Here is a 25,821-nt window from a genome sequence, read left to right as displayed (position 1 = left end):
CCAGGCCGAGGACGAGGTAGCGGGGGAGGCTCAGGTCTGGCGGTCCCTGGCTGCGGTCCCCGCGTCGCAGCGCTGCGGCTGAGAACGCTTCTCTGGGAGGCCGGCAGCCTCGGGGTGCCAGTATGTAAAGCAGCTGGCGGCTCTGGGCGGAGCCTGGGGGCGATGCAAATGAGGGAGGCGGGGTCTTCCCGCGGCTCCGCCTCCCTCCCCCGCAGCTGGGGCCAGGGGTGCCAAGCGCAGCTGGTCGAGTGGCTGCAGCTGGGCGAGTGACAGCCCCAGCTCCGCGCGCCGCGGCCGCCAGAGCCGGCGCAGGGGAAGCGTCCGCGGCCCCGGGCGGCAGAGCGGCCGCCTTCTCCCGCGCCTCCCGGGCCCGCAGCCCGCGCTACCGCGGCCCCTGGCCGGCACCTCTCGGGCTCCCGCTCCCCGCGCGCAAGATGGCTGACCCGGCTGCGGGGCCGCCGCCGAGCGAGGGCGAGGAGAGCACGGTGCGCTTCGCCCGCAAAGGCGCCCTCCGGCAGAAGAACGTGCACGAGGTGAAGAACCACAAATTCACAGCCCGCTTCTTCAAGCAGCCCACCTTCTGCAGCCACTGCACCGACTTCATCTGGTGAGAACGCGCCGGCTCAGGGCACCTTCCCGGGGCTCCGAGGGTAGCGCCGCGCGCGGGGACCCCCTCTTCGCGTCCTCCGCGCCCCCCGCGCCTCCGAGGGAGGATAAGCCCCGCCGCGGCCCCAGATCCCGGGCTCCCGCTCCGGACCCTTCTGTCCCGGACTCCCCCGTGGACAGTCCTGCGGCTTCCCGCTCCCCGGGGTCCCAGACAGCCGATCGCGCGGTGCCTCGTGCCCTCTCTTCCTCCCAGCTGCCTCGGAGCGCCTAGGGGTCGCGGCGCGGGCGCCCTTTCTTCACAGGGCTCAGGGCTCCGCTGTCCCTCCCCGGGAGGGCAGCGCCTCGAGTGCCCTCTCGTGCGGGGTTCCCTATCTCTCTGTCTCCTTCCGGGCTCGAGGCACCCTCATCCCTTCCCTCCTTTCTGGGGGCAGCGCCCTGGGTGTCCTTTCTCCGTCTCCCTGCGGGCATGAGGCATTCTTTCCTCCTCCTCTGTGTCTCCGGGGGCAGCGCCCCGTGTTATCTCTTGCTTCTCCCTGAGGGCCTGGGTTCCCCTTTCCACTCTTCAGTTTCCCCCCTTCACATCACTGCGGGGACTCTCCGCTCCCCGGTCCCTCTAGGCATGGGGAGTCCTCGCTCCCTTCCAGTCCCTCAGGGAATGCCATCGCCGCGGGGGCTCTCCCATCCTCCCACTCAATGCGTCTTTTTCTCTTTCCCCGAGGGCATCTCTGTGGGCAGAACTCCCGCCTGTCCGCCGCCTCCCACCAAGACGGAAACGCTCCCCCCTACCCCGCCACCTGGTGGTCGCAGCCTCCTCTCTTCTGCCTTTTGAGGGGAGGTGGAGGTTACCGCTGAGCTCCCACCTACCCCCTCCCCCCCAGAGGCGGAAGACTCTTGGGCACCCGCCTGTGGCTGGGAGGTTGCACCTGGGCTAGGGGAGCAGGGGGAAGTGGGGTGACTCTGGGGGGGAACTAACTGGTGGCTGGGCCCCTCGGGCTGCCTGACATGTCTCCTTCTGCTTTTGCAGGGGCTTCGGGAAGCAAGGATTCCAGTGCCAAGGTAGGCTGTGGGGTTCTAAGGATGCTGTTTGCCGGAGGAGAAGGTGAAAAAGACTTTCTGGAAGTGACTGAGATAGGCAGAGTGAAGGAATTACATTTGTCAGAGTGACCTCCCAAACTAGGAGTTCACCACAGAAAGGTCTTTAAAAGTGGTGTGCGTACATGGGGCAGAGATGCTCCATCCAGGAAGGACCAGTGGAGCTGGGAGGCTCAGCTGGCCAAGGATGTACATCCATCCTTTCTCCCTAACCAGCATCAGAAGAGTCAAAATAGGTTCTCCTGAACCTATCCTGCCTGGCCACTTCTTCTTGAGATACCCCCCCCCAATTCCTGTTCATGTGTTCTTCCACTTCCCCTGCCTCATAGAGGTCTCTACAGGTGGCCCCTGCCTCTGCAGATGGTGTATCCCCTAGGAAGGCGACTGTGGTTGTCCCCTGGGCCTCCTCCCTCTCTGAAAGAAGTGGTTCCATTTGGGGTGCTTCTCAGATCCTGGTTTAAATTGCCCTTTCTCTCTTCTGGCTAGATACAGGAAGGACTCCAAGTGACTGGTTACCTGGATCTTTGCATCGGGTTTGAGATCCTTGACCCTAGCCAGGGATGCCCAACCTAGTGGTGACTCGGCCGTCTGTGGTTGCAGATTTGCTCTCCAGATGCCAAATCATCTGTAGTTTTGTTTAGCCCTTAGGGTGTCAAACATGTTTTGAATTTGATGCCAACATTTTAGAACTGGGAGATTTCACAAAGTATCTGACTTTGCAGCTTCAAGTTTGCTGAGCATTGGTCCCACTTTCTTTTTAGAACCATCATTTGGAGCTGAGAGCAGCAGTTTTTGTGGACACGGTGCACGTGCTGCACCATTTTGTCTCAGTCGATCCCAACCAGGCCTGCTTCACCCATTTTTGGCCCCTGTAAGGCATTTGAGTTTGCAACCTCTGGTCTGGAAGGTCCCCCCTTTCCCCCATTTTAGACCAGGTCCAGGTGGTTGAGTTTGGTGAGAAATAGCACATTTCTGGGGAGTGTCTTAGGGGCAAGTTGATTGCCCTGGCGATCTGGGTTTAGATCAGGGGAAGAAAACATTTGAATGTTAAAGAGTCTGAGATGTGACTTAGCACTGACTGACAGTTCTGTTGTAGCACCTCCACCCTCCAGAGAAAAGTAAAGTGATCCCTGATGAGAGTGAGTGGCACTGTCAGTTATGTAGAGTGCTGGCAGTGTGGCACTGGTTTCTTCGGAGACTTATATGACCTCTCACCTGAGATCTGGGCAGAGCCCGCTCAGCCAGTGAGCCTCGTAGACCCCCAACCCCTGCCCTCTTTTACCAAGGTTTGGAGCCCCAGTTTCACGCACTGCACCAGAGGACTTCCCACGTTCCTTTAAATGGCAATAATTTCAGCCTTGGTGCACATGGTTGGATTGTTTTCTAGAACTTTGACCCCTTAAGCAGAATGCCAGGGGTGCCTTAGAAGTGTGGGGACACGTAGAAGATCTTTGAGGTTACCTCTCACTTCCATGAATCGGTTTCTGTCTTTGTCTCTTGTTGAGGTCAGGGGTGACTTTTGAACATTTTTATTGCTGCTTTCCTGTCCCACCTGCTCTGCAGTTATTAACGGTTGGGAAAGTTAACTTCTCAGTGTGCAGGTAATGACACATCTGAAACAGCAGATCTGTTTTTTCAAAGCCAGGAAAATGGTAGGCATTTTCTGGTGCAGTGAGTAAAGCAGAATTAAAGTTTCTAATGAAATATGGCAGCTTTAGAGGTAGGCATGTTTAAATTTTTTTTTTTATTGCCTTTTTCTCCTCTTCCTGAGAGGCAGTGTAGGGTAGTGAACATGTGCACAGGCTATCAGGCTACCACTGTGAGTTTGAATCTTGACTTGAGACTTCCCAGCCATTTTACTTAGCCTCTCTGTACCTCAGGCTCCTTGCGTATAAAATGGGTCCATGTAACAATACCTACCTTAAAAAATTGCCGAGTGGCTCCAAGTTGTTACAGTATATAAGGTGCTTGGACCAGAGTTCAGCACAGACTAAGCACTCAGAAAGTATCAGCTCCTATGATTGTCTCCAAAGTAACCCAGTGGTGGGGCAGCTGGTGTGAGAGGAGACTGGCTCTGCAGGGTTGCTTTGCTATGGAACTGGCTGCCAGGTGAGAGTCTAAATCCAGCTGTGAACGGCTGGTCGCCCTGTGTCACTGCTTTGGTAGTAAATTCCATTTGGGCTGGAGTGAGAAGGAGCGAGAGAGGGGAAGGGGCAAATTGACAGCCCTTGAAATCGAGATGCTTAGGATCTCATGCTTCCTCAGATGTGCTCAGAGCTACCTGGGACTGGTTTTGAAATCAGAGAGGAGTTCCTTATCTGAGCATTTTTGTACCACATTTTTCCTCTTAAAGTGAATCTAATTAAAACGGGATCAGTATGTTATAGAAAATACATACGGGTTTATTCTCTCACCAAAGTCAGAAGTTCAGAGCCCAAGGTGCTATGTTCCTGTCAGTTTTCTGCTCTACTATCCCAGGAGTGAAAATCATTTCAGAGTCCAAGAAGGATGCTGGACTCTCCAGTCATCACAGCCTTATTTCAGCCAGCAGGAGGAGGAAAGGTACAGAAAGGTGAAGGACACATGCTCACTGTCCTGGAAGTTGCCTCTTACTTCTGCCTATATGCTATTAGCTAGAACTTAATCACATACCCACACCTTGCTGCAAAGGAGTATGCGGGAAATGTAAGGTTAATTTCAGGTAGCCATGTTCCCAGATAAAAGCTATGGTGGGGGGGTTTCCATTTCAAAAGTAGAAGTGGAGGGCTTCCCTGGTGGCGCAGTGGTTGAGAGTCCGCCTGCCGATGCAGGGGACGCGGGTTCGTGCCCTGGTCCGGGAGGATCCCACGTGCCGTGGAGCGGCTGGGCCCGTGAGCCATGGCCGCTGAGCCTGCGTGTCCGGAGCCTGTGCTCCGCAACGGGAGAGGCCACAGCAGTGAGAGAGAGGCCCGCGTACTGCAAAAAAAAAAAAAAAAAAAAGTAGAAGTGGAAAGAGGATCTAGTCCCTGCCTTTCTTGGGTAGGAGTTGTGTAGGATGATCATAAGGCAAAGAAACCACTGAGCCCCGTGCCCTATGGTGCTGCCATGGAAATTGGGGGTGCTGAGATGGCTTGAGAGAGGAAGGATGGGAAGTCCGTAAGCCATGGGAGATTGTGGATTTCTGTGTGCTCAGGGGAGTTTAAGAATAGACTTTCTTGCTTTTGTACAGAACTCTAGATTGACTGCTACATAATTTCTCCCTTTTTGTTTCCGCTCTGTATTTTCTATAAAACCATTCTCTGTGAGGTAGTTTAAGGATGTCTCTGGTGACAGGGGACTGGAGCTGAGAATCTCTATTATGAAACCCCCTAAATTCTGGATTAGAAATAGGACTGCTCAGATAAGCAAGGCAGACTTCTCTCTGTGGTATTCTTTTTTTTTTTTTTTTTGCGGTACGCGGGCCCCTCACTGCTGTGGCCTCTCCCGTTGCAGAGCACAGGCTCCGCACGCGCAGGCTCAGTGGCCACGGCTCACGGGCCCAGCCACTCTATGGCATGTGGGATCTTTCCCGGACCGGGGCACGAACCCGTGTCCCCTGCATCGGCAGGCGGACTCTCAACCACTGCGCCACCAGGGAAGCCCTGTGGCATTCTTTAGAGGAGCCACGGACCAACATTTGTGCTGTCATTGTAATTAAGACAAGGCTTTGGGTGGAATTAGGCTCTTGCCCAAAGAAACTTCTACAGTTGGGCAGAGAGAAAAAAAAATTTTTTAAGGAAGTCACTTAATTAAAAATAGGGAGACAATAAAATATAGGGATTCAGAATTCCTAGCATGGGATTGGAGTCAGAACTGGGTTTGAATCTGTGCTCTGCCACCTACTTACTGTGTGAACTTGGGCAAGTCATCCATTTGTAGTGGCCTCGGTCTTCTCATCTGTGAAATGGGCTAATAGTACCTACCTCATAGGGTTGTGGTGAGGAGTAATGAGGTGGTACAAGAGAAATATCCACTATCGATAACTCTAAGTGAGATGATCATTATTACTTGATTAGCTGTAGGAAACTGTGTCAAAAGAGGAGAGAGTTAATTTGGGAACTCATTAAATGACTATGTCTCTTTCGTGTATTTAGATGGGTTTCTTCTTTGGTATGTTTCTTCATAGACTTTAAGTGACACCAGTGAGTCTAGCCCCAGAGAGCCAGCTTGTTTAGATTGTCTTTTTTCACCCTTCTTGTGAGAAAAATCTAAACTTGCCATGGACCCTCTAGAAGAACCCCAGTGCACTAATTTTCTGACTATGTAGACCTAGCATTGATGACTATAATGAGTAAACCAGCTCTTTCCTTTCTTGTATAGATTAGAAAACAAGTTTTTAAGCCTTCTTTTTTTAAATTTTATTTTTTTAATTGAAGTAGAGTTGATTGACAGTGCTGTGCCAATCTCTGCTGTACAGCAAAGTGACTCAGTTACACACATAGAGACATTCTTGTTTTACACATTCTTTTCCATTATGGTTTATCCCAGGATATTGAATATAGTTCCCTGTGCTTTTTTAAGCCTTCTAATAGACATTCTTCTTTTTTTTTTTTTTTTTTTTTTTGCGGTACACGGGCCTCTCACTGTTGTGGCCTCTGCCGTTGCGGAGCACAGGCTCTGGACACGCGGGCTCAGCGGCCATGGCTCACGGGCCCAGCCGCTCCGCGGCATGTGGGATCTTCCCAGACCGGGTCACGAACCCGCGTCCCCTGCATCGGCAGGCGGACTCTCAACCACTGCGCCACCAGGGAAGCCCAATAGACATTATTCTTAAAAATCCCCAAAGTCTTGCATGAATACAACCATTGCTAGTTTCATCAACATCGACTTTACAGGATACAAGTTTATTTTAGTCTTTAGTTAACACTTTGAGATTAGAATATGTACTTTTTAGAAACAGTAGTCAAAGATGAATCGAAGGTTCATTTTATTTTTGGCATATTTTTCCCTAGGAACTATGATATCCTGAATTTCAGGGTGAACTTTCTCAGTAGGATCATAAACAGGGCCTTTTTTGTGTGCAGTCAGGCCTCTATTATCCCACTTCCCTCCCTTCTCGGAAGCAGATCCCAGAGGCCTGTGAGTGAGACTCCACTTATCTCTTGGCTCTTCTTAATGTGTCCTGGGGGTTCCATGTGGATAAAAGGCAGAGGCTTTTTAAATTTGTGTTTGTTGGTTTGACTTTTTAATTTTTTCCACCTGAAGTGGGATTTGGGGCTCAAAGTCCCAAATGAAATAAAAAAATTTTAAGGATAGGTTAATGCTGGGTCTTAGCAAGAGGGAGGGTTGATTTGTTGAAGAGGCAACAGCCAATTCCTTTTGAGCTGTAGAACACTCAGAGAAAGCTTGAAGCTTTGTCACTGGGCAACAGAATGCCTTTCCAAGTAAATATGGAAAATATGACCTTTGAAAATCTAGTTGATATGATATACCAGTTATTAGAAACTCATTAAAAAATATATTATTTCTGAGTACCAGTGATACTTCAGGTACTGCCCAGAACCAGATATAGCATGTTTATAGTGTATCTGGGTCAATAAAGAAAAAGATATAGAGAAGTTAACTGGTCAAAAGGTAAACCAAAGGTTTGAAAATAAATTGTACACGTTCTTGCTGTTGGGGTCCTCTTTCCTCTGTCTGTCTCTTTCTTTCTCCACACACGCACACACACACGTGCACACACACGCAAATAGATCAGTACGTCACAATTTTGAGATTATGCATCTCCTTTTGATGCTTTTCAGCTACAGGTCGTTAAATTATTAAGTACAGTTTTTAATCCTCTGGTCTTTTGTCTTTGCAGTCCAATTAATTCTTGGGTGGGGAGGGGGATCAGCTGAACAGTTCATCATCTCTGGCTGATGTGTTCAAAAGCTTGGTCCCTTATTCTTGGCATTTGATCTAATCTCAAGGAGTCTTTGACTTCACTCATCCTATCTCTCCATTGAAATTGTGTGATAGCTTTTTTATAGAGTATATAAAAATCACAATGTTTACATGTGGTATTTGGAGGTGTGATGGCTGCTTGACAATCTGGTAGGAAATTTGTATATTTACCACATACCTCCATTTGTCCATCCATCCATCCTTCCAAAAAATATTCACTCATTAAGCTCTCTGTGTCAGGAGTTATGTTAGATGGCAGGAATACAAGGGTGAATGAGATTGAGAGGATCCTTATTGTCGCGGAGCTTACAGTGTAATGGGGGAGATGAGACAGTCTACAAAGCATTGCACCAATATTTAATTTCACTCTTGTTAAGTACTTAGAAGGAAATGTACAGGGTGCTATGGGAATGTGTAGGGGATGCTAACCTATGTAAGGGTTGGGGTGGAGTCAGGGAATTCTTTGGCCTGGGAATTAAAAACAAAAACCAGGGACTTCCCTGCCAGTCCAGTGGTGAAGACTCTGCGCTTCCAATGCAGGGGGCTCGGGTTCGACCCCTGGTCAGGGAACTAAGATCCCACATGCCGCACAGAAACAAAAACAAAAAACAAAAAACAGACAACTTCTCATTCTTTGAGGTAATTGGAGAAAGTCTGAGTTGTCAAGGAGCCAGAGCTAAAAATCTGTATTGTGAAGCTGCTTATAACCTGGATAAAGATGCGCAGGAGGTCTTATCTCTGTGACATTCTGTGGAGAAGCCCTGAATCTTTATTTGTGCCATGGTTGCAAGTAAGATGAATATTTAGTAGAATTAGACAGTTATGTTAAGATGGCTTCTTTCTCAGTTTGACAGACAGAGAACGTCATCTCCTCTTAGCTAATAACTCATAATGAGCTGACTTCCTTTTTGTTCAGGGGTTGCAGTTCGAGGTGGCTGCTCTAAAGGAGAAAAATCAGATCATTTCAGAGGTGGAGGGGCAAGCCTGAGGCAATAGACTGAGAATAAATAAAAAGAGAGAGCAGTTATACATATATATGTGTATACACACAGAAATTCTTTTCCATTATAGTTTATTACAAGATATTAAAGTGTATAACTGAGTCACTCTGCTGTACGCCAGAAACTAACGCAACATTGTAAATCAACTCTACTTCAATTAAAAAACAGAGAGAGAGCAAAATCTATCAGTGAAAGGCATTTGTGAGCTGAAAGCCAGTTTACAGGGGCACAGGATTCCTTGCATTTTCTCCTGAATACCTTCCTCATCCTGGGTCCGTGTCTGATTTTCTGCAACCATTCATTCCATTGGTTTAGGCAGCGTGTCTTCTCTTATTTGGAAGATAATTTTTAAGTAGTTTCACAATAAGCGGCATTGACTCACACGTAGAAAAAGATCCTTTGTCAATTCTCTTTCCATTTTTCTGATTCCTTCAAGGAGAAAGTCTCAGTCTCTCTAATGCAAATCTGGGTACTTCGTAAATGTTCTTTATTGTTTTTATTATAAAGGGACTACAGGGAATTAGGAAACTTAAAGATGTGTTCGTTTCTACCAGTCACCCACTTTTACCTAACGTTGAGCCTTATGCTTTTCTACCTCTGGGCCTGGTTTCCTACTGGCGTTTCCTCCTTGTGAGTAGGGAAGGGGAGTTCAGTGTCTTCCCTGGAAATGTTTGGTGTTGGAAGGAAGCTCTGTGTTGCAGAGGGTTGAAAAGCACAGCAACCGCAGGCTCTGGAAGAGACGGTAGCCTTTATTTAGGCGTGTCAGTCTTTTAATATTACCGTTGTTACTGTTGCTGTTGTTGTTACCTTTTCATTGTCCTTGGCCTGCTTGTTTGTATCTCTTGGAGGTCTCTTTTTCCCTCAGCCCACATGCAGAAATTTGCCCTACCCGGTCAGAAGGGGAACTCAGACCCAGACTAGGAGGGTTCTGATCCCCCTTATTGAGTCTTGGCATTTGCTAAGTAAATGGAAATTAACCTTGCTCAACAGTAACCATGTTCCTGGGGGCGATTCTAGACTCTTCCTTTACCTTGCCACTGGCCAGTGACCAAACTTTGGGCTTCTAGATAGGCAGTAAAAATGGGGCCTGAGAATGAAGGTTCAAATATCAAACAGACCTGATTTCCTCTCCTGGCTTTGTTTCTCCATGGCTTTGTGACCCTGGGCTGGTGAAACATGCTCCTGCCTTTATCCAACCATCCATCTATCCATCCATCTTCCCACTCACCCACCAATCCATTCCTCTGTCCACCCAGTTGTTTTTCCATCCATCATCCATCTCTTCATCCATCCATCCATCCATCCATTTCCACATCCATCTAGCCATCTGTCCATCTGTCCATTCATTCAGTCAATATTTATTGAGTGCCTACCATGTATCAGGTACTGTTCTAAGCACTGGAACTAGAGCGGTGAACAAGACAGAATCCCTGCCCTCAGAGACGTTTGGTAGAAGAATAGCAATTAATACATTTTAGTAGAAGAATAGCAATTAACAAGTAACTTAGAAGAAATATATTGTATAATGTCAGGTTCCAATATGGGCTTTGGAGAGAAATAAGACACCATGCCTGCCCTTGAAAATCTCCCTCGTCTTTTGAGGGGAGAACAGCACATGGCCAATTACTTCTGGTACATAAATGAGAAGTGTTACACCGAGGGTGTGAAAAAGCTTTGAATGACGTCCTTACTCCTAGGAGGGGTGGAGAAGATTCCACACAGGAGCTGACATTTGGGAACAATCTTCCAGCAGGAGTAGGAGTTCCCAGATCGACACGGGGGCGGGGGCCGGGGAGGGTGTTTCGGGCAGAGGACAGCACAAGTGGAGCCCGGGAGGAGAGAAAGGGGCTCATGCGGGGAACAGGAAGGAGGGTGTGTGAGGGATGAGCTGGTGGGAGGGGAACGTCCTGTCGGGGGTCTGGACCTCGTGAAGGCAGCGTAGTGACTAGGAAGTGGCTGTTGTCACTGCTGTCGTGCGGGATGTGTGTGGGTGAGTGAAATGGCCAAATGTTTGAAAAAGAGCATGAGATGCATTCTGAAACCATAATTGCCGTGACTCAGATCCTGAAATTCCAGGCTGGTAGGGTTGGAAGTCAGGTAAGAGGAGCGGAAGTGACCACTTAGAAGCAGCGGGGGAGCGTTCCCAGAGCATCTAGGGGCTGCTGCCGTTTTTCACATCCTAAAGAGACGTTTGGACTTTCGTGTCAGTCATACTGTTGATTGTCCTATTTTGGGAGATGGTTACTGGGTTATTTTTATGGTTCTAACAATAGGGATATTGCTCTTCACTGCATCCTTCATCGTAGAGGGCCACAGAAGCGATTTTTTTCTCTAGAAGGAATCCTCCCACTCCTTTTCTCCTTCTCTCCTGCTATCACGCACCCAGCTCGTGTTTATTGAGCACATGCTGCACCGGTGGTGAAGAATTTGTGCTTTGGAGACAGAAAGGCATGGGTATAAGTCTTGGCTTCTTGCTATGGGACCTTGAACATGTTACTTAAACTCTTTGAACCTGTGGTTCTTCCAGAGGACAAAGGCGGTGACAGAACCTAGTTTATAGGGCACACGGCAGGTGTTTCCTGAGCACCTTGCCTGACATACAGTGAGTACTTGATAAACAGGGCCGTTGCCATGATTTCTAGGGCTGGGCACTGTCTTGTCCTTACTGAGTTTACAGTCTTGGGAGGCAGGATGAATGCTCCTGAGTCAAGGACATGATGCGAGAATGAATGTGCCTACGTGCCGTGGCCAAGAGCACGCAGGGAAACTGACAGTGGATCTGAGGGAGGAGGGATCAGCTGCCATCAGAGACGTGATTTGAACATGGGTGAGCGCAGTGCTCTCTGTGCTACAATTTCCTGGGTTTTGATGCTTTAATTTTGTGGGAAACCTCAGAAAGCTGAATTGAAATCTGTGATTGCCCCACCTGCTGCTTCATTTTGGAAACGTGTTGATGGCGTTTCAACTTCAAATAGATTTCTGACCAGTTCACCTTTAAAATTTGGGGGTCCCCTCAGTCTCTGCGTGGGATGTTCATGTGCTCTTTTGGGTTGAAGAAGCTAGCTAATAATGTGGGTGAAGGTAGAGGGTGAGCCCTGCAGGACTGTCTCTTGTCGTGATGGAGTTTTATGGAATAGCCCTATTTTGAAGACCTTCCCTCCCTAAAGACGGGGGGGGGGGGGGGCGGGCATCATTCTTTACAGTTTAGGCAAAGCGGCAAATGAGAATTTTGATAGTTATCTGGATTTTGTTTTGTGCGTGGCAAAATGTATGGTTGGGGGCATTAATAAGTCTATCTGGGCCACCAGTACACTTAGGGATGCAGGATTGGCATATAGGGTGGTGAGGGACCATTTTCTATTTTGGTTAGAGGTCTGTGTTTTGGTGGCTGGCTCTCTTTTTCCCAGGGTTAAGTCCAGAATCCTTAACACCAGTTACAAGGTTGCCTGATCTGGGCCTTCACAGTCCTCCCCTTGTACCACGCTTCCACTTGCATTTCACTTTCTGGTTGAAGACCCAACTGGTGGTCTTTCTCAGTAGGACACAGCCCTGCCCAGCCTGGGGCTTTTGCACCTGCTCTGTCTTCAGCTTGAATCTCTCTTCCCTTTCCTCTTCCCCTACTCGCCTCCTACTTCTCCTTCAGAAGTTAGCTCAAATGTCACTTTTTCAGAGAAGCCTTCCCTGATCTTCCAAATCACGTTCCCCCTTGTAGTCTCATAACCCCTTGTCACTTTTACATTTCCTAATTGTATATTTATTTGAGTGTTTGGTGTTTGTCTTCCCCACAAGAATGTAAGTTTCGTGAGAGTAGGGACCACATCTGTCTCATTTCCTGTTGTTTCTGGAGTACCTGGCTCTATACCTGGCACATGGTATGTGCTCATAGATACTTTTTAAATGAGTGAATGGTATGGGGGAGGATAACTCCATTGAGGGAGTCATTGGATTTGGCTTTTGGTGCTAGTTTTGGTATAGCTTGATCTGTGATTTTTATAAAGAGTGTATCACTTGCTAGTTTACAAGCTCTGGTCATTTTTGTTTGAACCAAAAAAAAAATTGCCCTCATTAAAGCCTGTTGAGAAGTGATTTTCAGAAGTAGGCGAATGCTGCAGTCTTAACTTTGGGCACAGGCTTTGGCCATGTTTCACTGTGAAGATAAAGTTTCTCCACTGAAGTCCCTTCTTTGGGACCCTGGTGGACTGGAGTGAGGATAATTACCTTTGACGTAATATAAACTGGAGGCTACTGAAATGGCCATCTGAGTAGAATAGTGGGTACATAATGGAATACTATACAGCAATGAAAATGGACAGACTCCAGCTATACACAGCATAGATGACTCACAACCTGTGAGCTAAAATGCCAGTACGTTCTGTATGATTCCATGCACTTGAAGTTCAGGGACAGGTGAAAGTAATCATAGGCGATAGCAGTTAGGATGGTGATTACCCACAGGGGGACTGGTGGGGACTGAGAGGGGCTACTAGGGTGCTGGCGATGTTGTTTCTTGATCTGGGTGCTGGTTACATGGTGGATTCAGATTGTGACCATCCATCGAGCTGTAGACATGTACCCACTTTTCTGTTATGTGTATTCCACTTTAACAGAAACAGCTAAAAAGCACAGAGTTTTGGGAATTCCTTAGCGGTCCAGCGGTTAGGACGCTGCGCTTTCACTGCCGAGGCCCCAGGTTCAAGCCGTGCTTGGGGAACTAAGATCCCACAAGCCACAGGGCGTGGCTAAGAAAAAAAAAAAGTACATAGTTTTAAGTCCCTGAGAATCTGAGAAATGTTAGTGGGGACTTTTTCAGTTTTGCACACAGAAGTGAAATCTGTACAGGAGACAGGCACCTTCTGCAGTCACCCATTGAGGGATGGTGCTGTTTGCCTTTTTGGGGGGACATCTGCTTCGCATTTCAATGTTGCCCATCGGTTGCAAACTGTAGAACAAAGAAGCCAGGACATTCCGACAGTTTTCCCACCCAGTAATGTAGCTTTGTTAATACCAGGAAAACTTGAGCTCGTAAACTGCTTTTAGGGCTTGCATTTAAAACATTCTCCATTTGCTAAGGTACTAGTCAGAATCTATGAAAGCTACTATAACAGATAAGCCTTGAAACCTCTGGCTTGAGAGGAAGGGATTTATTTCTCACTCACGGCACAGACCACTGCAGGCGATGCTGGTCAGGCAGCCTCCCGCCCAGTCATCCAGGGCTCCAGGTGACTCTCCACTGGGCAGGTGGGTGGGGAGAAGGAACACAAGAAAGCACATTCATTTCAGAGCCACTTCAGCCAGGAAGGGACACATAACACTTCTGCTCACATTCTCGTGGCCGGAGCTTGGGCACAGGGCTGCGTCAACTGCGTGTTGACCAGCTCGGGAGCAAAAGAAAACAGGTAAGTGTTGAGAACAGCAAACCCTACTCTAGTCCGCAAAGCCATGGTTTCCTCTGACTTCCTTGGAGCTGGTGTATCCAATTTTACCTCTAGCTTGACTTCTTTAAACCTGAGAGGTGAAACTCTAGACCTCTTTATCTTATCAAACATAGGAGGGGATGTTAGGGGGAGAACACAGTCTGTTTGTGTTGCTTAGAGTGAAATAAAGAGACGCTCTTCTTACTTTTAGCTGGTAGAACAATCTGGTTCTTGTCAGAATTTCCAGTTTTCCAGCCAGTCAGAATTCTTGCTGCTTCTGGTTGTCAGTGGACATCACAAACGCTTTGATTTGAGTCAGGAATAAGCTCACCCGGTTCCTTCTTTTGGGAAAGTCTTTTGCTTATTTGTCATCTCTCCTACGGAAGAATCTTTTGGTAGTTCTACTTCTGGATGTTTGACTGAACACCTAATTTGACCGGACACAATTATCTGGTGTTTAACGAACCACCTCAAACCTTTAGTGGCTTCCAATCACCACCATTTTATTTTGCTCTTGTTTCTGTGGGTCAGTAATTTGGGCTGGGCTCAGCTGCGTGGTCCTTCTGGTCTAGGCAAGGACTGGCTGTTCGTGGCTGGGCTCACCCGTGTCTGGGGCCTCAGCTAGGACACCTGGGCCACCTGGAGCCTTTCTCCAGGTGGTCTCTCATCTTCAGTGGGCTGGCCCAAGCTTGGTCACGTGGTGGTGGGTGCATTCCCAGTGCACGAGCAGGGGCCCAGCCTCTTGAACTCTAGGCTCAGAACTTGCATAGTGTCATCGCTCCCATATTCTATGAGTGAAAGGGAAACACAAGCCCATCCCAGAAATAAAGGAGGAAAGAGAGGGGGGAAGAGACTCTTCCTCTTGCTGGGAGAAGCTGCATATACCATGTGGCATTTTTGGGGACCGAATAGACCCGTTTCAACGTGGCCCTCATGACTGCTTAGCTCCAGTACAGAGTGCATCTGCTGGACTGACCTTGAATCTGCGGTAGGTCCCGAGTGAGCGCTCACCGCTTACACCTAATGACAGGACTCCAGTCATCGGGAAGTGAAAGGGCCAAATGCTTTACGTAAAGGGCACAGCCCAGGCTTAGTGCACATGAAACACTGACTACTACCACCATCACTATTGAAAACCACCACCGTCACTACCGAATATACCACCATCACTACTGAATACACCGCCAAGTATTGTCATTACTACCACCCGGGTCCTGCTGTGGACTTGGCACTACACTAAGTGCTTAAGATTCATAGCACGAGGCCCCTGTCCTCGAGGAGGGACAGATCTGAGAAAGAAACAGACGTGAGTGAATCCGTGTCATCCAGTGCGGCACGTGTGATCACAGAGCTGCAGTGGTGTGGGATGAGGTCGAGGGCATGGGTTCAGACCTCAGCTCCATTGCTGCACATTCGAGGGCTTGGGTGCCTTTCTTAACCTCTTTAATCTCTGGTTTCCTCATCTGTGAAATGCAGGTAACAGCACAGAGCCCACCTCCTAGGATGCCGTGTGGATTGAATGAGACCTGGCATGCAAGGAACATATGATTGCTTGTTAAATGTTAGTTCTGAAAAACAATTCTCAAAAATACCTTTGAGAAGTGTCCTAAAGGCTCCATTTTTACTTCAGTCTCCTCCTGTGCCTCTGGCCAATGTCATTGCTGCTTTGTCTTCAAAGATGAAGATTTACAAACAGGTGGCTTAGGGGAGGAGGAGCTCTTGGGAACAACACCTGTAAGGGATGGAGGGAGGCAGGGAAGAGAGAAGTTAAACTGCAGTGCAATAGTTGTAATAGAGGCCAAAGCCAATCCCGTGGCTGGAGCTGGGATGGCCCTTCAGAATTGGAACAGTGGGGACCCACAACAAGTGGGCACTGGCTGTGGGCTGCTCTGGGGAGCTGGCATTACCTTGGGCAAGGCAGCTTTCTTCTTTAAGGGAAGAGTCCCAGGGAGGATGCATCTGTGGATCATCGGCCTTCAGCACTCCCAGCAGGGAGTGTCCTGGTCCTACAGGTGTGAGTAGGGTCTAGGGGATGCTCTATGGGGTCCACAACATGCTTCCGGTTCTCTCTTAGAGGTTGAACATTCCAAACTGTGTCTCCTTGACTCTTAGTAACCCTGTGGGCCTGCATCCTTGGCCTCTTCCCAGAACTGATTTAGTTGCTATGTAGATTCATAGACCGTATCTTCCAGCACTGAAATACCATTTACAGAGAGCCTTAATCCAAGTAGGACACGGGAATGGCTTGCCCAAGGTCATTTAGCTACCTGGGAGGAGACCTGGATTTACATACCTCCCCTTACTTTCCCTCTACCATGCTCTCCTGAGTCACAGGAGAGTCCCTCTTTATTCTAAGCCTGGACTCCGTGAGGTGCCTTGACCTTCACCTTTACACCTCCTTGCAGCTCCACTCTGGAGAGAGTTTTCTTGAATTCCTTTAAATGTGTTTTTTCAACTGTGGATCATCGCTCATTTGAGGGTCATGAAATCAGTTTAGTAGGTCATGAACACCATGAAAAAATAAACTTGAAAATAGAATGCATGACACTCATAAGTATTGTTGCATAAAACTTCTATTTCATGTATATATATATAGGCATGTGCGAACTGGATCAGATGTAAAATGTGTTTCTCACTGTGGGTGATGGTCAACACAGTTTGAAATTCATTGTGAAAAGTATAGACAAGAGGTGCTGGAGGCTCATGAAGTTGACTTTTGAGGTCCATGGACTGTTGAGGCTTTATTTATTTTTAGAGATGATATAAATGCATCGTTTTGAATTCTTTATAATTAGATATTTTATTCTCACCCCATCACACTATCTCAAGATTATTTTGATGATCATCTTTGAGCCTTAAACATTATCACTGATAAGAGTTATTTTTCCAAATAGAATTCTAAGTGTGGGATAAGAGTTTTTTAAAATGGAATTATTGGTTCAAATGGAGCTGCCTGGCCTGGCCTGTCACTTGGGTGCAGTGTTCCAGCGCTGTGTCAAGTGCTGGCAGAGAGCTGTCCCTCTTGTGCAGACAAAGAACTGGTTTTCCTGGGGGATCATGTGGGTTGAGAAAGAAGCGTTTTATGAACAGAATCAGCACAGAGGGAGGGAGGAGGAGGTGTTCAGGTGCAGGCATGGAGGTGGGCTGTGTAGCCTGGGTGGCAGTCTGCTGAGGTCAGCTTCCAGCTGGGCCTTCCAAGGGCTGGGGTTCAGGGTGTGTTTCTGTTCTCCGGTGTCCTCGATAGGTGGGGGCTGAAATGACAGTTGGCCTCATTGTGTTTCCCTTTTGACCTTCTCTGATTTGGGGTCTAAGGCCGGGGCACTCCAGATGGGACCAAAAAAAGTCAGGTTCAAGAGAAAAATGAAATCTGGGCTAGACCTGTTCCTGCTTGAGTGTATGTGTCCCCAGCACGGTCTCTTTTAGCTGGGGAGACAGGCCAGGGAAATTTCCATTTCGTGGACGTCTTCAAATAAGGCTTTCAAAGGCCGCTGACTCGAGCTGACGTTTATTTAGTACTTACTGTGTGCCTGGCACTGTTCTAAATGTTTTACATGTATTAACTCTTTTAATCCTCGCGACAGCCCCATGAGGTTGCTACTGTTATTATTCCCATTTTATGCTGAGAAAACTGAGGCACAAAGAATTAAGAAATTTTTCCAAAGTTACATAGAGTTAGGATTCAAACATAGATTTGAGTTTAGGATTGTGTAAAAGGAATGTTGAGATGGCGCTTGTGACAGTGATGGCAGTGACAGCTAATATTTGAGGGCTTGCGATGAGCTGGGGATTTCACAAACTTCATCCCTTTGAATCTTCATCCTCCACTAAGATCTGCTGTTATTATTATCCCCATTCACAGGTGAGGAAACAGGCTTAGTAAGGATAAAGAGTTTTCCTGAGAACTGCAGAGCCCAGATTGAATTCAGGACTGAGTCAGATTCTGAGTTCCCAGTCACTAAGGTGAAGGGCTTGGGGTGGGAGAGAGCATTGGTGCAGGGGTTGGGGGGTGAGGGCCCCTGGCAGAGTGAGGGGGAACAGCGGTCAGGCAGGTTTGGGGTGCTTGATGGTGGTCTGTCTCATCCCTCAGAGCTGGGAAAGTGTGCTTGCTACAGCAGTGGGTGAAACTGGCAAGGCTTGACAGGACGAGGAAATTCCCTAGTGGGAGAAAATATTTTCAATAAGTTGTTTTTGTCCAGTGAGGGAGTTAGCACATCTGTAGATTTTTAGCTATGGCCCTGAATAAGGAATTCAGAAAGTGGCTTCCGCTCTGAGGTCTTTTGGTAGTCATATGACTGCAGTCAGCTGATTTCTTGGTGCATGAGTTGCTGGGCTGGGAGGACTGGCTGAAAAGCATGAAGTCCTTGCATCATTTGGAAGGAAGGGTTCACACACAGCACACATGTCCATGAAATGATAGAACTTCCCCGAAGAGCTGTTCTAATTTTTGAGGCACCGAGCTTAATGCTTCACACATGATCACATTTAAAGTCTGCAGCACCCTAGGAGATAAGTCTCATTTTCCCTCCATGAGGAAACGGAGGCTCAGCGATATTAAGTAACTTGACCCAGGACTTGACGCTAAGAAGTATTTGAAGAGGGCGACAAACCCAGTCCACCTGATTATGAAGCTTGTGGTTCAAGGATTCTGCCAGGACCCTTGATCAGCCTTTGGCCAGGGCATAGTGACATATCAAGGTGTGGTTTGTGTGAGTGAAAAATGTTGCCTGACGTATCAGCAAACAAAGGATGCTGCAGCCATCGAGGCCTCAGCCACATAACTCAGGATGGAGGAGAATGGGCTGCCCGCTGCCAAGCCCTCAGCCACTGCAGCCCCCCCCACAAAGGTGCACCCTGAGGGGACTCGGGATGGGAAAGCACAGGATGCTGGCCCTAGACAGCTAAGGTGCATATCAAAGGAATGATTTCAATGAGCCCAGACTCTTGCATCTTCCCCTACATAGAAAAGCACTAAATTCATTAACTCGAGATATCTGGTTTTCTTTAATTAAAAGTAATCTTTTTTTTTTTTTTTTTTTGCTGTCGCGGGCCTCTCACTGTTGTGGCCTCTCCCATTGCGGAGCACAGGCTCCAACAGTAATCTTTTGATGTTCCACTACCTGGCCTTTGTTGCAAAGATCCCTATATATCCTGGCTCCTCCCTGACCTCTTTTTTTTTTTGCATTTATAAAGAAAAGGTTTGATTTTCATCACAAGAAGTGCACAGACCATACACACCAACAGATGTAAAAAGAAAAAAGTGTATTATGCATCTTCTGCAAATTCACAGTACAAAAGATACTGCCTTTTAAATATGTAATATAAAAAAAAACCAAGAAGAGGGCTTCCCTGGTGGCGCAGTGGTTGAGAGTCCGCCTGCCGATGCAGGGGACACAGGTTCGTGCCGTGGTCCGGGAGGATCCCACATGCGGCGGAGCGGCTGGGCCCGTGAGCCATGGCCGCTGAGCCTGCGCGTCCGGAGCCTGTGCTCCGCAACGGGAGAGGTCACAACAGTGAGAGGCCCGCGTACCGCAAAAAAAAAGACACAAAAAACCAAGAAGAAAAACAATATAATAAAAAAAATCATTGATCATAACACAACACACTGGAACCCACTGGCAGCTTCTGGAAACCAAAGGGCAGCCCATCCTGTGGAGCTCCTGATTGGGTGGAGGGCGGCAGTCTGCACCAGCATTTTGTTGCGAAGAGCTCAGGATCCCTTATCTCTTTGGAGCCTTCCCTCAGACCCATCTGAGAGCCTGTCTTCCGGGCTTAAGTACTCAGTTTTGTCTGCCAAATAAAACATAATTCTCAACTTTTAAGTTGTGCATTTTTTTTCTCTTGACATTTACATTCCTGTGTATTTTCCAAAATCCACATAGAGGAGAGTAATATAAAAGGAATAATAGCACAGTGTGGTCCAGCTGGCATATTCGGCCATCCCCTCATGTGCAGGGGGTAATACAGAGCCATAAGGCATGTTTCTCCCCTCCAGCAGCCCCCAGTCTCATAGGAAAGTCCATAAATCAAACATTTATAACACAGTGTGATATGCACTATAATGGTGATAGAGGCGGGGATTCTGGGATCAGCTTGAGTCCCAGAGTCCTGGGAGGCTGCACAGAGGAGCTCAAGTTCTAAGTTGAGTTTTGAGAGTGAAGAAGAGTGTCAGCGAGGGTGGAGGAGAAGCGAGAGAAAGAAGGGACACTGGTTAAGAGGCAGTAGTTAAAGGACTCGGAATGTTAAGCTTGGAGAAGAGAAGATTTGGAGAGGCAGAGAGAAGGCAGGAGAACGTTGAAAAGTAGAGAGAAAGCTCTCCAGGATTCCTCAGCCTGGTGAGGTTGAAAGCGCTAAGTGTTGACGAGAGCGCAGTGAAGTAAGGTGTCTCCAAGGAAGATAGCTTCCCGGGAGATGAGAGCGGAGGGCACAGGTGGAAATGAGAAAAGAAGGGAAAATGAGTGGGAAATAAAATAAGTTTAAGGCCAGTTGAGGAATTCTTGCTTGATGGTCTCTGTTTGCTTTGTGAAGTAGGGAAAAAGAGGATTAGATCTGGATTCAGATCCTGTGACCCCAGGCAAATTTCTTATCCTTAGCTTCCTAGTTTTTAAAAAGGGGTACATGATAGGGTAAATGTAGTACCTTCTACAAAGATTTCTGAGGATCAGATATAATGTCTATGTGGGGCAGAGCAGCACTTTGCCTGGCACATCGAACAATAAAAGTAGTATGAATAATTGTCAGCTGTTAAGGGAGTTCTCATTTGGGTACTTGATGAATAGGGGTACCATAAAGAGCAGTAGAAAATTCAAGACGAGGAGAAGGCTTGGGGGTGAAGATAATGAATTCTGCATTGGCTATGTTGAGTTTGTGATACCTGTGCTATATCCAGGTGTAGGTGTCCAAAAGGCAATTGGGAATAATGAGAAGTCAGGCATGGTAGTAAATATTTGGGAGTTATTAATACAGGGCTGTATTTTTCAAAATACCTAAATCATATGACTGGTGGTACTCAAAGATTTTAATTGTGTGTGACATTAAACATCATGGAAATATGTCTGTGTGTGTGTATGTATATATATATATATATATATATTTTTTTTTTTTTACCTCTTCAATTATCTTTTAATTCTTCTGGTTGTTAAGGAGGATTTCTCAGTGTGGTGCTACCATGTCTCAGACATCTTTCGAATTCTTGCTAATTTCTCTTTAAAAAAAAAAAGAAAGAGGCAACCTCAGGCTCAGAGCTATGTGGCTGCTGGAATTTAATAATTATAATTTTCATTGTGTTTTTCATGCTTGTCTTCTATTTAGAGCTAATGTTACTGGCTTTCCAATTCTGGTGGTTGTTTTAGATAGGACGCTTTGGTTGTTAATAGTAGAACACTTAATCTGTCTGGAGGTAGGTGATTCGAGAGTTTGTTTAATCAGAGGCTTAACAGGGTCATGAAAGACTGGGGATTCTCCCAGTTATTTGCTCTGCCATCCTCCAAGTGTCATCAGTATCTCCCCTCTTGGTCCCAAGAAGACTGTGGTAAGTACCAAGAGTCATATTCTCACAGGACAGCATACAAATCAGGAAGGAAGGGGACCCAGGATAAAGGATTTTTCTTCAAGTACCTCATGTCATGGCTTGGAACTGTGGCAGCTGTCTTTTGACCATGAGGGACAGGGCTAACATGCTGTGAATGGCAATGTGGAAAGATGGAGAGGAATTGTGTCCTTCATGATGTTGTTGAGCCACTGAATTAACTAACCTTGATGTAGCCCTATCTCTGGAAATTTGTTCTTGTTAGACAATAAATTCTCTTTCTGCTTAAACCATTTCAGATGGGTTTTCTGTTACTTGCAGCTGAATGCATTGTATCTCATACAATTTCAGATTATTGCCCTAACCTAGTAGGAATTGTTCCTCCCTGTTTTCCTTGGTTGGTTGTATTTTCTCTTGAGATTGGGTCATATTTTCCTGGTTTTTCATATGTCGAGTAATTTCAGATCGTATCCTGGACACTGTATTATGTTGTGGAGATTCTGGATTCAGTTGTATTTCTCTGAGGAATGTTGAAGGTTTCATCTTAGTAAGCTATTGACTTGGTTAGACAGTAAACTGTCTCTTGGACATTAGTTCAGATGTCAGTTCTGTTTATCTTTGAGGCTGCCCCATGTGTGCATGGTTCAAGAGTCAGCCAGACACTTGGAAAGAGTTTATACAGGCATACCTTCCTTTATTGTGCTTCTCAGATACTGTTTTTTCTTTTTCTTTTCTTTTGGCTGCACTGTGTGGCTTGTGGGATCTGAGTTCCCCAACCAGGGATTGAACTCGGGCCCTTGGCAGTGAGAGGGCAGAGTCCTAACCGCTGGACCGCCAGGGAATTCCCGCTGCGTTTTTTACAAATTGAAGGTTTGCAGCAACCCTGCGCTGATCAAGTCTGTTGGCACCATTTTTCCAAGAGCATTTGCTCACTTTGTGTCCCTGGGTTACGTTTTGGTAATTCTCATAATATTTCAAATGTTTTCATTTTCATTATATTTGTTATGGCGACCTGTGATCAGTAATCTTTGATGTTACTACTGTAATTGTGTTGGTATTTTTCAGCAATAAAGTACTTTTCAATTAAGGTATGCCCATTGTTTTTATAGACATAGTGTTATCGCACACTTAATACACTACAGTATAGTGTAAACATAACTTTAATATGCACCGGGAAACCAGAACATTTGTGTGACTCACTTTATTGCATTATTTACTTTAGTGCGGTGGTCTGGAACCAATCCCGCACTAGGCCTGTACTCAGAAGCTGGGGCTCCTCTGTGGGCTCTCTCTATCCTTGGATTCGCTCCTCACTTTCCAGTAGCTGTGGTTGACCTGAAATTGGTCCTCTGGCTCTGCAAGCCAGGAAGACTTAAGGTTTTATATTGGAGTTTTAGCTGTGACTTGATGCTGATTGCAGCCTGTTCTCAGGGTAAAAGCTGTGAAATGGTATTCTCTTCTTTCAGATTTCAGCTCCCTTACTCCAGAATCTGTCTTCTTTTGTTCACTCTCCAGTGCTTTCAGGTTAAAAAATTTTTTTAAATAAAAGAAATTTTTTTTTGTTGTTTGGTCCAGAGTTAAACTTGTTATCTGCAGGAAGCTTGGGTCCATTTGGAGTTTACTTGACCACGTCAGAAACAGAAGCCTTTTTTCTTTCTAACATATGAGAAAACGGATGCCCAGAGAGGTTAAGCCACTTCCCCAACATCACAGAGCTGGTAAGTAAGTGGTAGAGCCAGGGCCCAGACTCAGGCTGCTGTACCCTACGTCCAAGGCCCCTCCAGGGTATCTGGCTGTGGACTTGTGCCTCGGAGTAGTCTGCCAGTTTGGGCTCAGTTTCATTTTGGCGTGGCAGATGTCTGTCCTGTGAGGAGAGCTGCAGCAGCCACAGAGCTGAGCTCAGCAGTTTCTTGGTAGCCTTGGGACAGTTTTGTCCCCTTTCAGTCAGGATCCCTGGCTGGGCTCCTTGAAAAGGTTTGGAATCAGTAGGCAATGTTCCAGGCAGAGTTTCGGATAGAAACTTTGCAGTGCCAATAAGATACCTAATTATTATTTATTTGGCAATTATTTTACCAAAGTAAGCCAGTAGTAAGTTGTGGTTAGAGGAGAGGAAGTTCAGAGTTCAGTAAGTTTTTTTTTCCTCCTCTCTTTCTGTTTAAAACATAAAAGAGGAAGTGACTGCTCTTATTTTTGTACCAGCCTTGTCACTAATGGATATGGAATAAAATCTTAGCTAAGCTGAGGTCAAGCTTTGAAAATTTCTCATAAGGATCTCCTTTTCTCCTCCGTGGAACTGCTGGCATGGTGTTTCCAACTTTTAAACAACCTACAGAGTCACAGAGAAGAATTCTCATAAAATCTTGTGATTTTATGCCCTTTACTTGAGGAACAAAAAAGTCCCCTCCAAGGCTTCCCTGGTGGCGCCGTGGTTGAGAGTCCACCTGCTGATGCAGGGGACACGGGTTCGTGCCCCAGTCCGGGAAGATCCCACATGCCGCGGAGCGGCTGGGCCCGTGAGCCATGGCCGCTGAGCCTGCGCGTCCGGAGCCTGTGCTCCGCAACGGGAGAGGCCACAACAGTGAGAGGCCCGCGTACCGCAAAAAAAAAAAAAAAAGTCCCCTCCAAAATGGTCATTTCCAGTGCTCTTTCTTAACCATTCTTTCTGCTCAGCAACCTATGTCACCCTCAGGTACTATGTTTCAAACCTCTTGCTATATTTCTGGAGGTATCTCCACCTTCAAGATGAAAAAAAACAAAAACCAAACAACTTACTGAGCACCTACTGTATGCAAGATACTGGGGATACAGTGGTGAACAAGACAGAGAAAGTCCTTGCTGCTCATGTAACTTACATTTCCTTGTTTATAAATAAGTGAACAAGGAAAAAAGATAATTATAGATTGTAATAAGTGCTGGGAAAGAGAAGAACTTAGAGACGTCTTAAAGCAGAAACCTATTTTTGAGGGGTGCTGTGATCAAATGGGAAACATAAGGTAGTGCCTTTTTATCCATTTCCCCACCCTTTAGTCCCTTTAGTGGAGATAGGATAGATCTTATCCCCTGAGATCTCTTAATGCAAGAAACTGTGGATGAATGCGCTTCTGCTTCCTTTTTTTTTTTTTGGTTGCGCCATGCAGCAGGTGGAATCTCAGTTCCCCGACCAGGGATCTAACCCCATGGACCCTGCAGTGGAAGCATGGAGTCTTAACCACTGGACCACCAGGGAAGTCCCTGAATGCACTTCTTGGGCTGGTCCCTGTGTCTCAGCTGATGCCTCTGGGCTGGTCGGTTACCCCCTTCCATTGTCAGAGGTCTTACCCTTCACACTTGGCACCCCCTTGGGCTAGATGGAACTTAGTGAAGGTTCTGGAAAGGTAGACTTAAGCCCAGAATATGAAAGGCTGTGGATGTCATGCTAAAGAATCTGTTTTTTCAACTTTGTCTTCACTCTTCACCCACCTCTTCCAGGGTTCAGAACCTCTACCTCACCAGATTGCCCCCAGGCTCTGTGAATTCCTCTTGAATTCTATCCTTTCTGCTTATCCTCCACCCTTAAAGCATCTCCTCTTCTTTTTCACACCTAAGTAGATAAGAGCAGCAGTTGTTAACTCTATTGATAGTAAAGTGCCTTCATTAAAAATGTTAATTATCACCCCTGGGAAGGGATTAAGCCTGTAGGTCTTTAGGCTATTGGAATAGCAAAAAGCTAGGTGTGCCTTGGCTTCCTGTTTCTCAGAGTAGAGAAGGCATCTGGGGAGACAGAAGCCTCAGTCATGTGGTAATAATTATGGCCATATTTATCCCCATAATCATATCTCTTCTGTTGATTCTGGAGTCATCGAGACCTTGTGACCCACCACGGATGATGCAGTGAGATCCTCCTGCTGTGTTAAAGGAGAACATTAAATTCATAAGAAATGCATAAGTATAATCTCATTAAGATGAATTAAATATCATAGATAAGGTATTAAAGACCTTTTTGGCTTTTTTGACATTCCACTCCAGGTCCTCTCTCCCTTCCCCAGAGGTCACCATTGGTGTCTCTTTTTAGAACCTTTTCTTTGTTCATATTTGTATCCATACAGATTATATGGTAGAGTTTATGTATATGCGTACACGTCTTGCTAAATGGTGTCATACGTCACTCATCATCCTGCAACTTGATTTTTCACTTCACAGTGTTTTGAAGAGCAATCTCTGTTGTTATGCTTTTAACTACATACTCCCTAGTATTCCACAGTATGACCTTTCTCCCATTTTTATGGCCACTCCCTGTTGA

The 25,821-nt window shown here is 46.7% G+C and overlaps 1 protein-coding gene across 2 annotated transcripts in view; it reads left to right on the top strand.

Annotated features, from left to right (window-relative positions):
- The first annotated feature begins 232 nt into the window (after positions 1 to 232).
- Positions 233 to 25,821, top strand: part of PRKCB (protein kinase C beta) — a 313,357-nt gene continuing 287,768 nt past the window's right edge. Inside the window, exons 1-2 of one of the 2 annotated variants that reach the window (XM_065892365.1) lie at positions 233 to 607; positions 1,631 to 1,662. In XM_065892365.1, the coding sequence (XP_065748437.1) occupies positions 435 to 607; positions 1,631 to 1,662 (205 nt within the window). In that variant the 5' untranslated portion in view covers positions 233 to 434. The remainder of the gene's footprint in view (positions 608 to 1,630; positions 1,663 to 25,821) is intronic. The other variant, XM_065892367.1, reaches the window with a different exon arrangement.

This window comes from Phocoena phocoena, chromosome 15 (genome assembly GCF_963924675.1).
Source record: "Phocoena phocoena chromosome 15, mPhoPho1.1, whole genome shotgun sequence".
Taxonomy (NCBI): Eukaryota; Metazoa; Chordata; class Mammalia; order Artiodactyla; family Phocoenidae; genus Phocoena; species Phocoena phocoena.
This window is presented reverse-complemented; position numbering and strand designations above follow the sequence as displayed.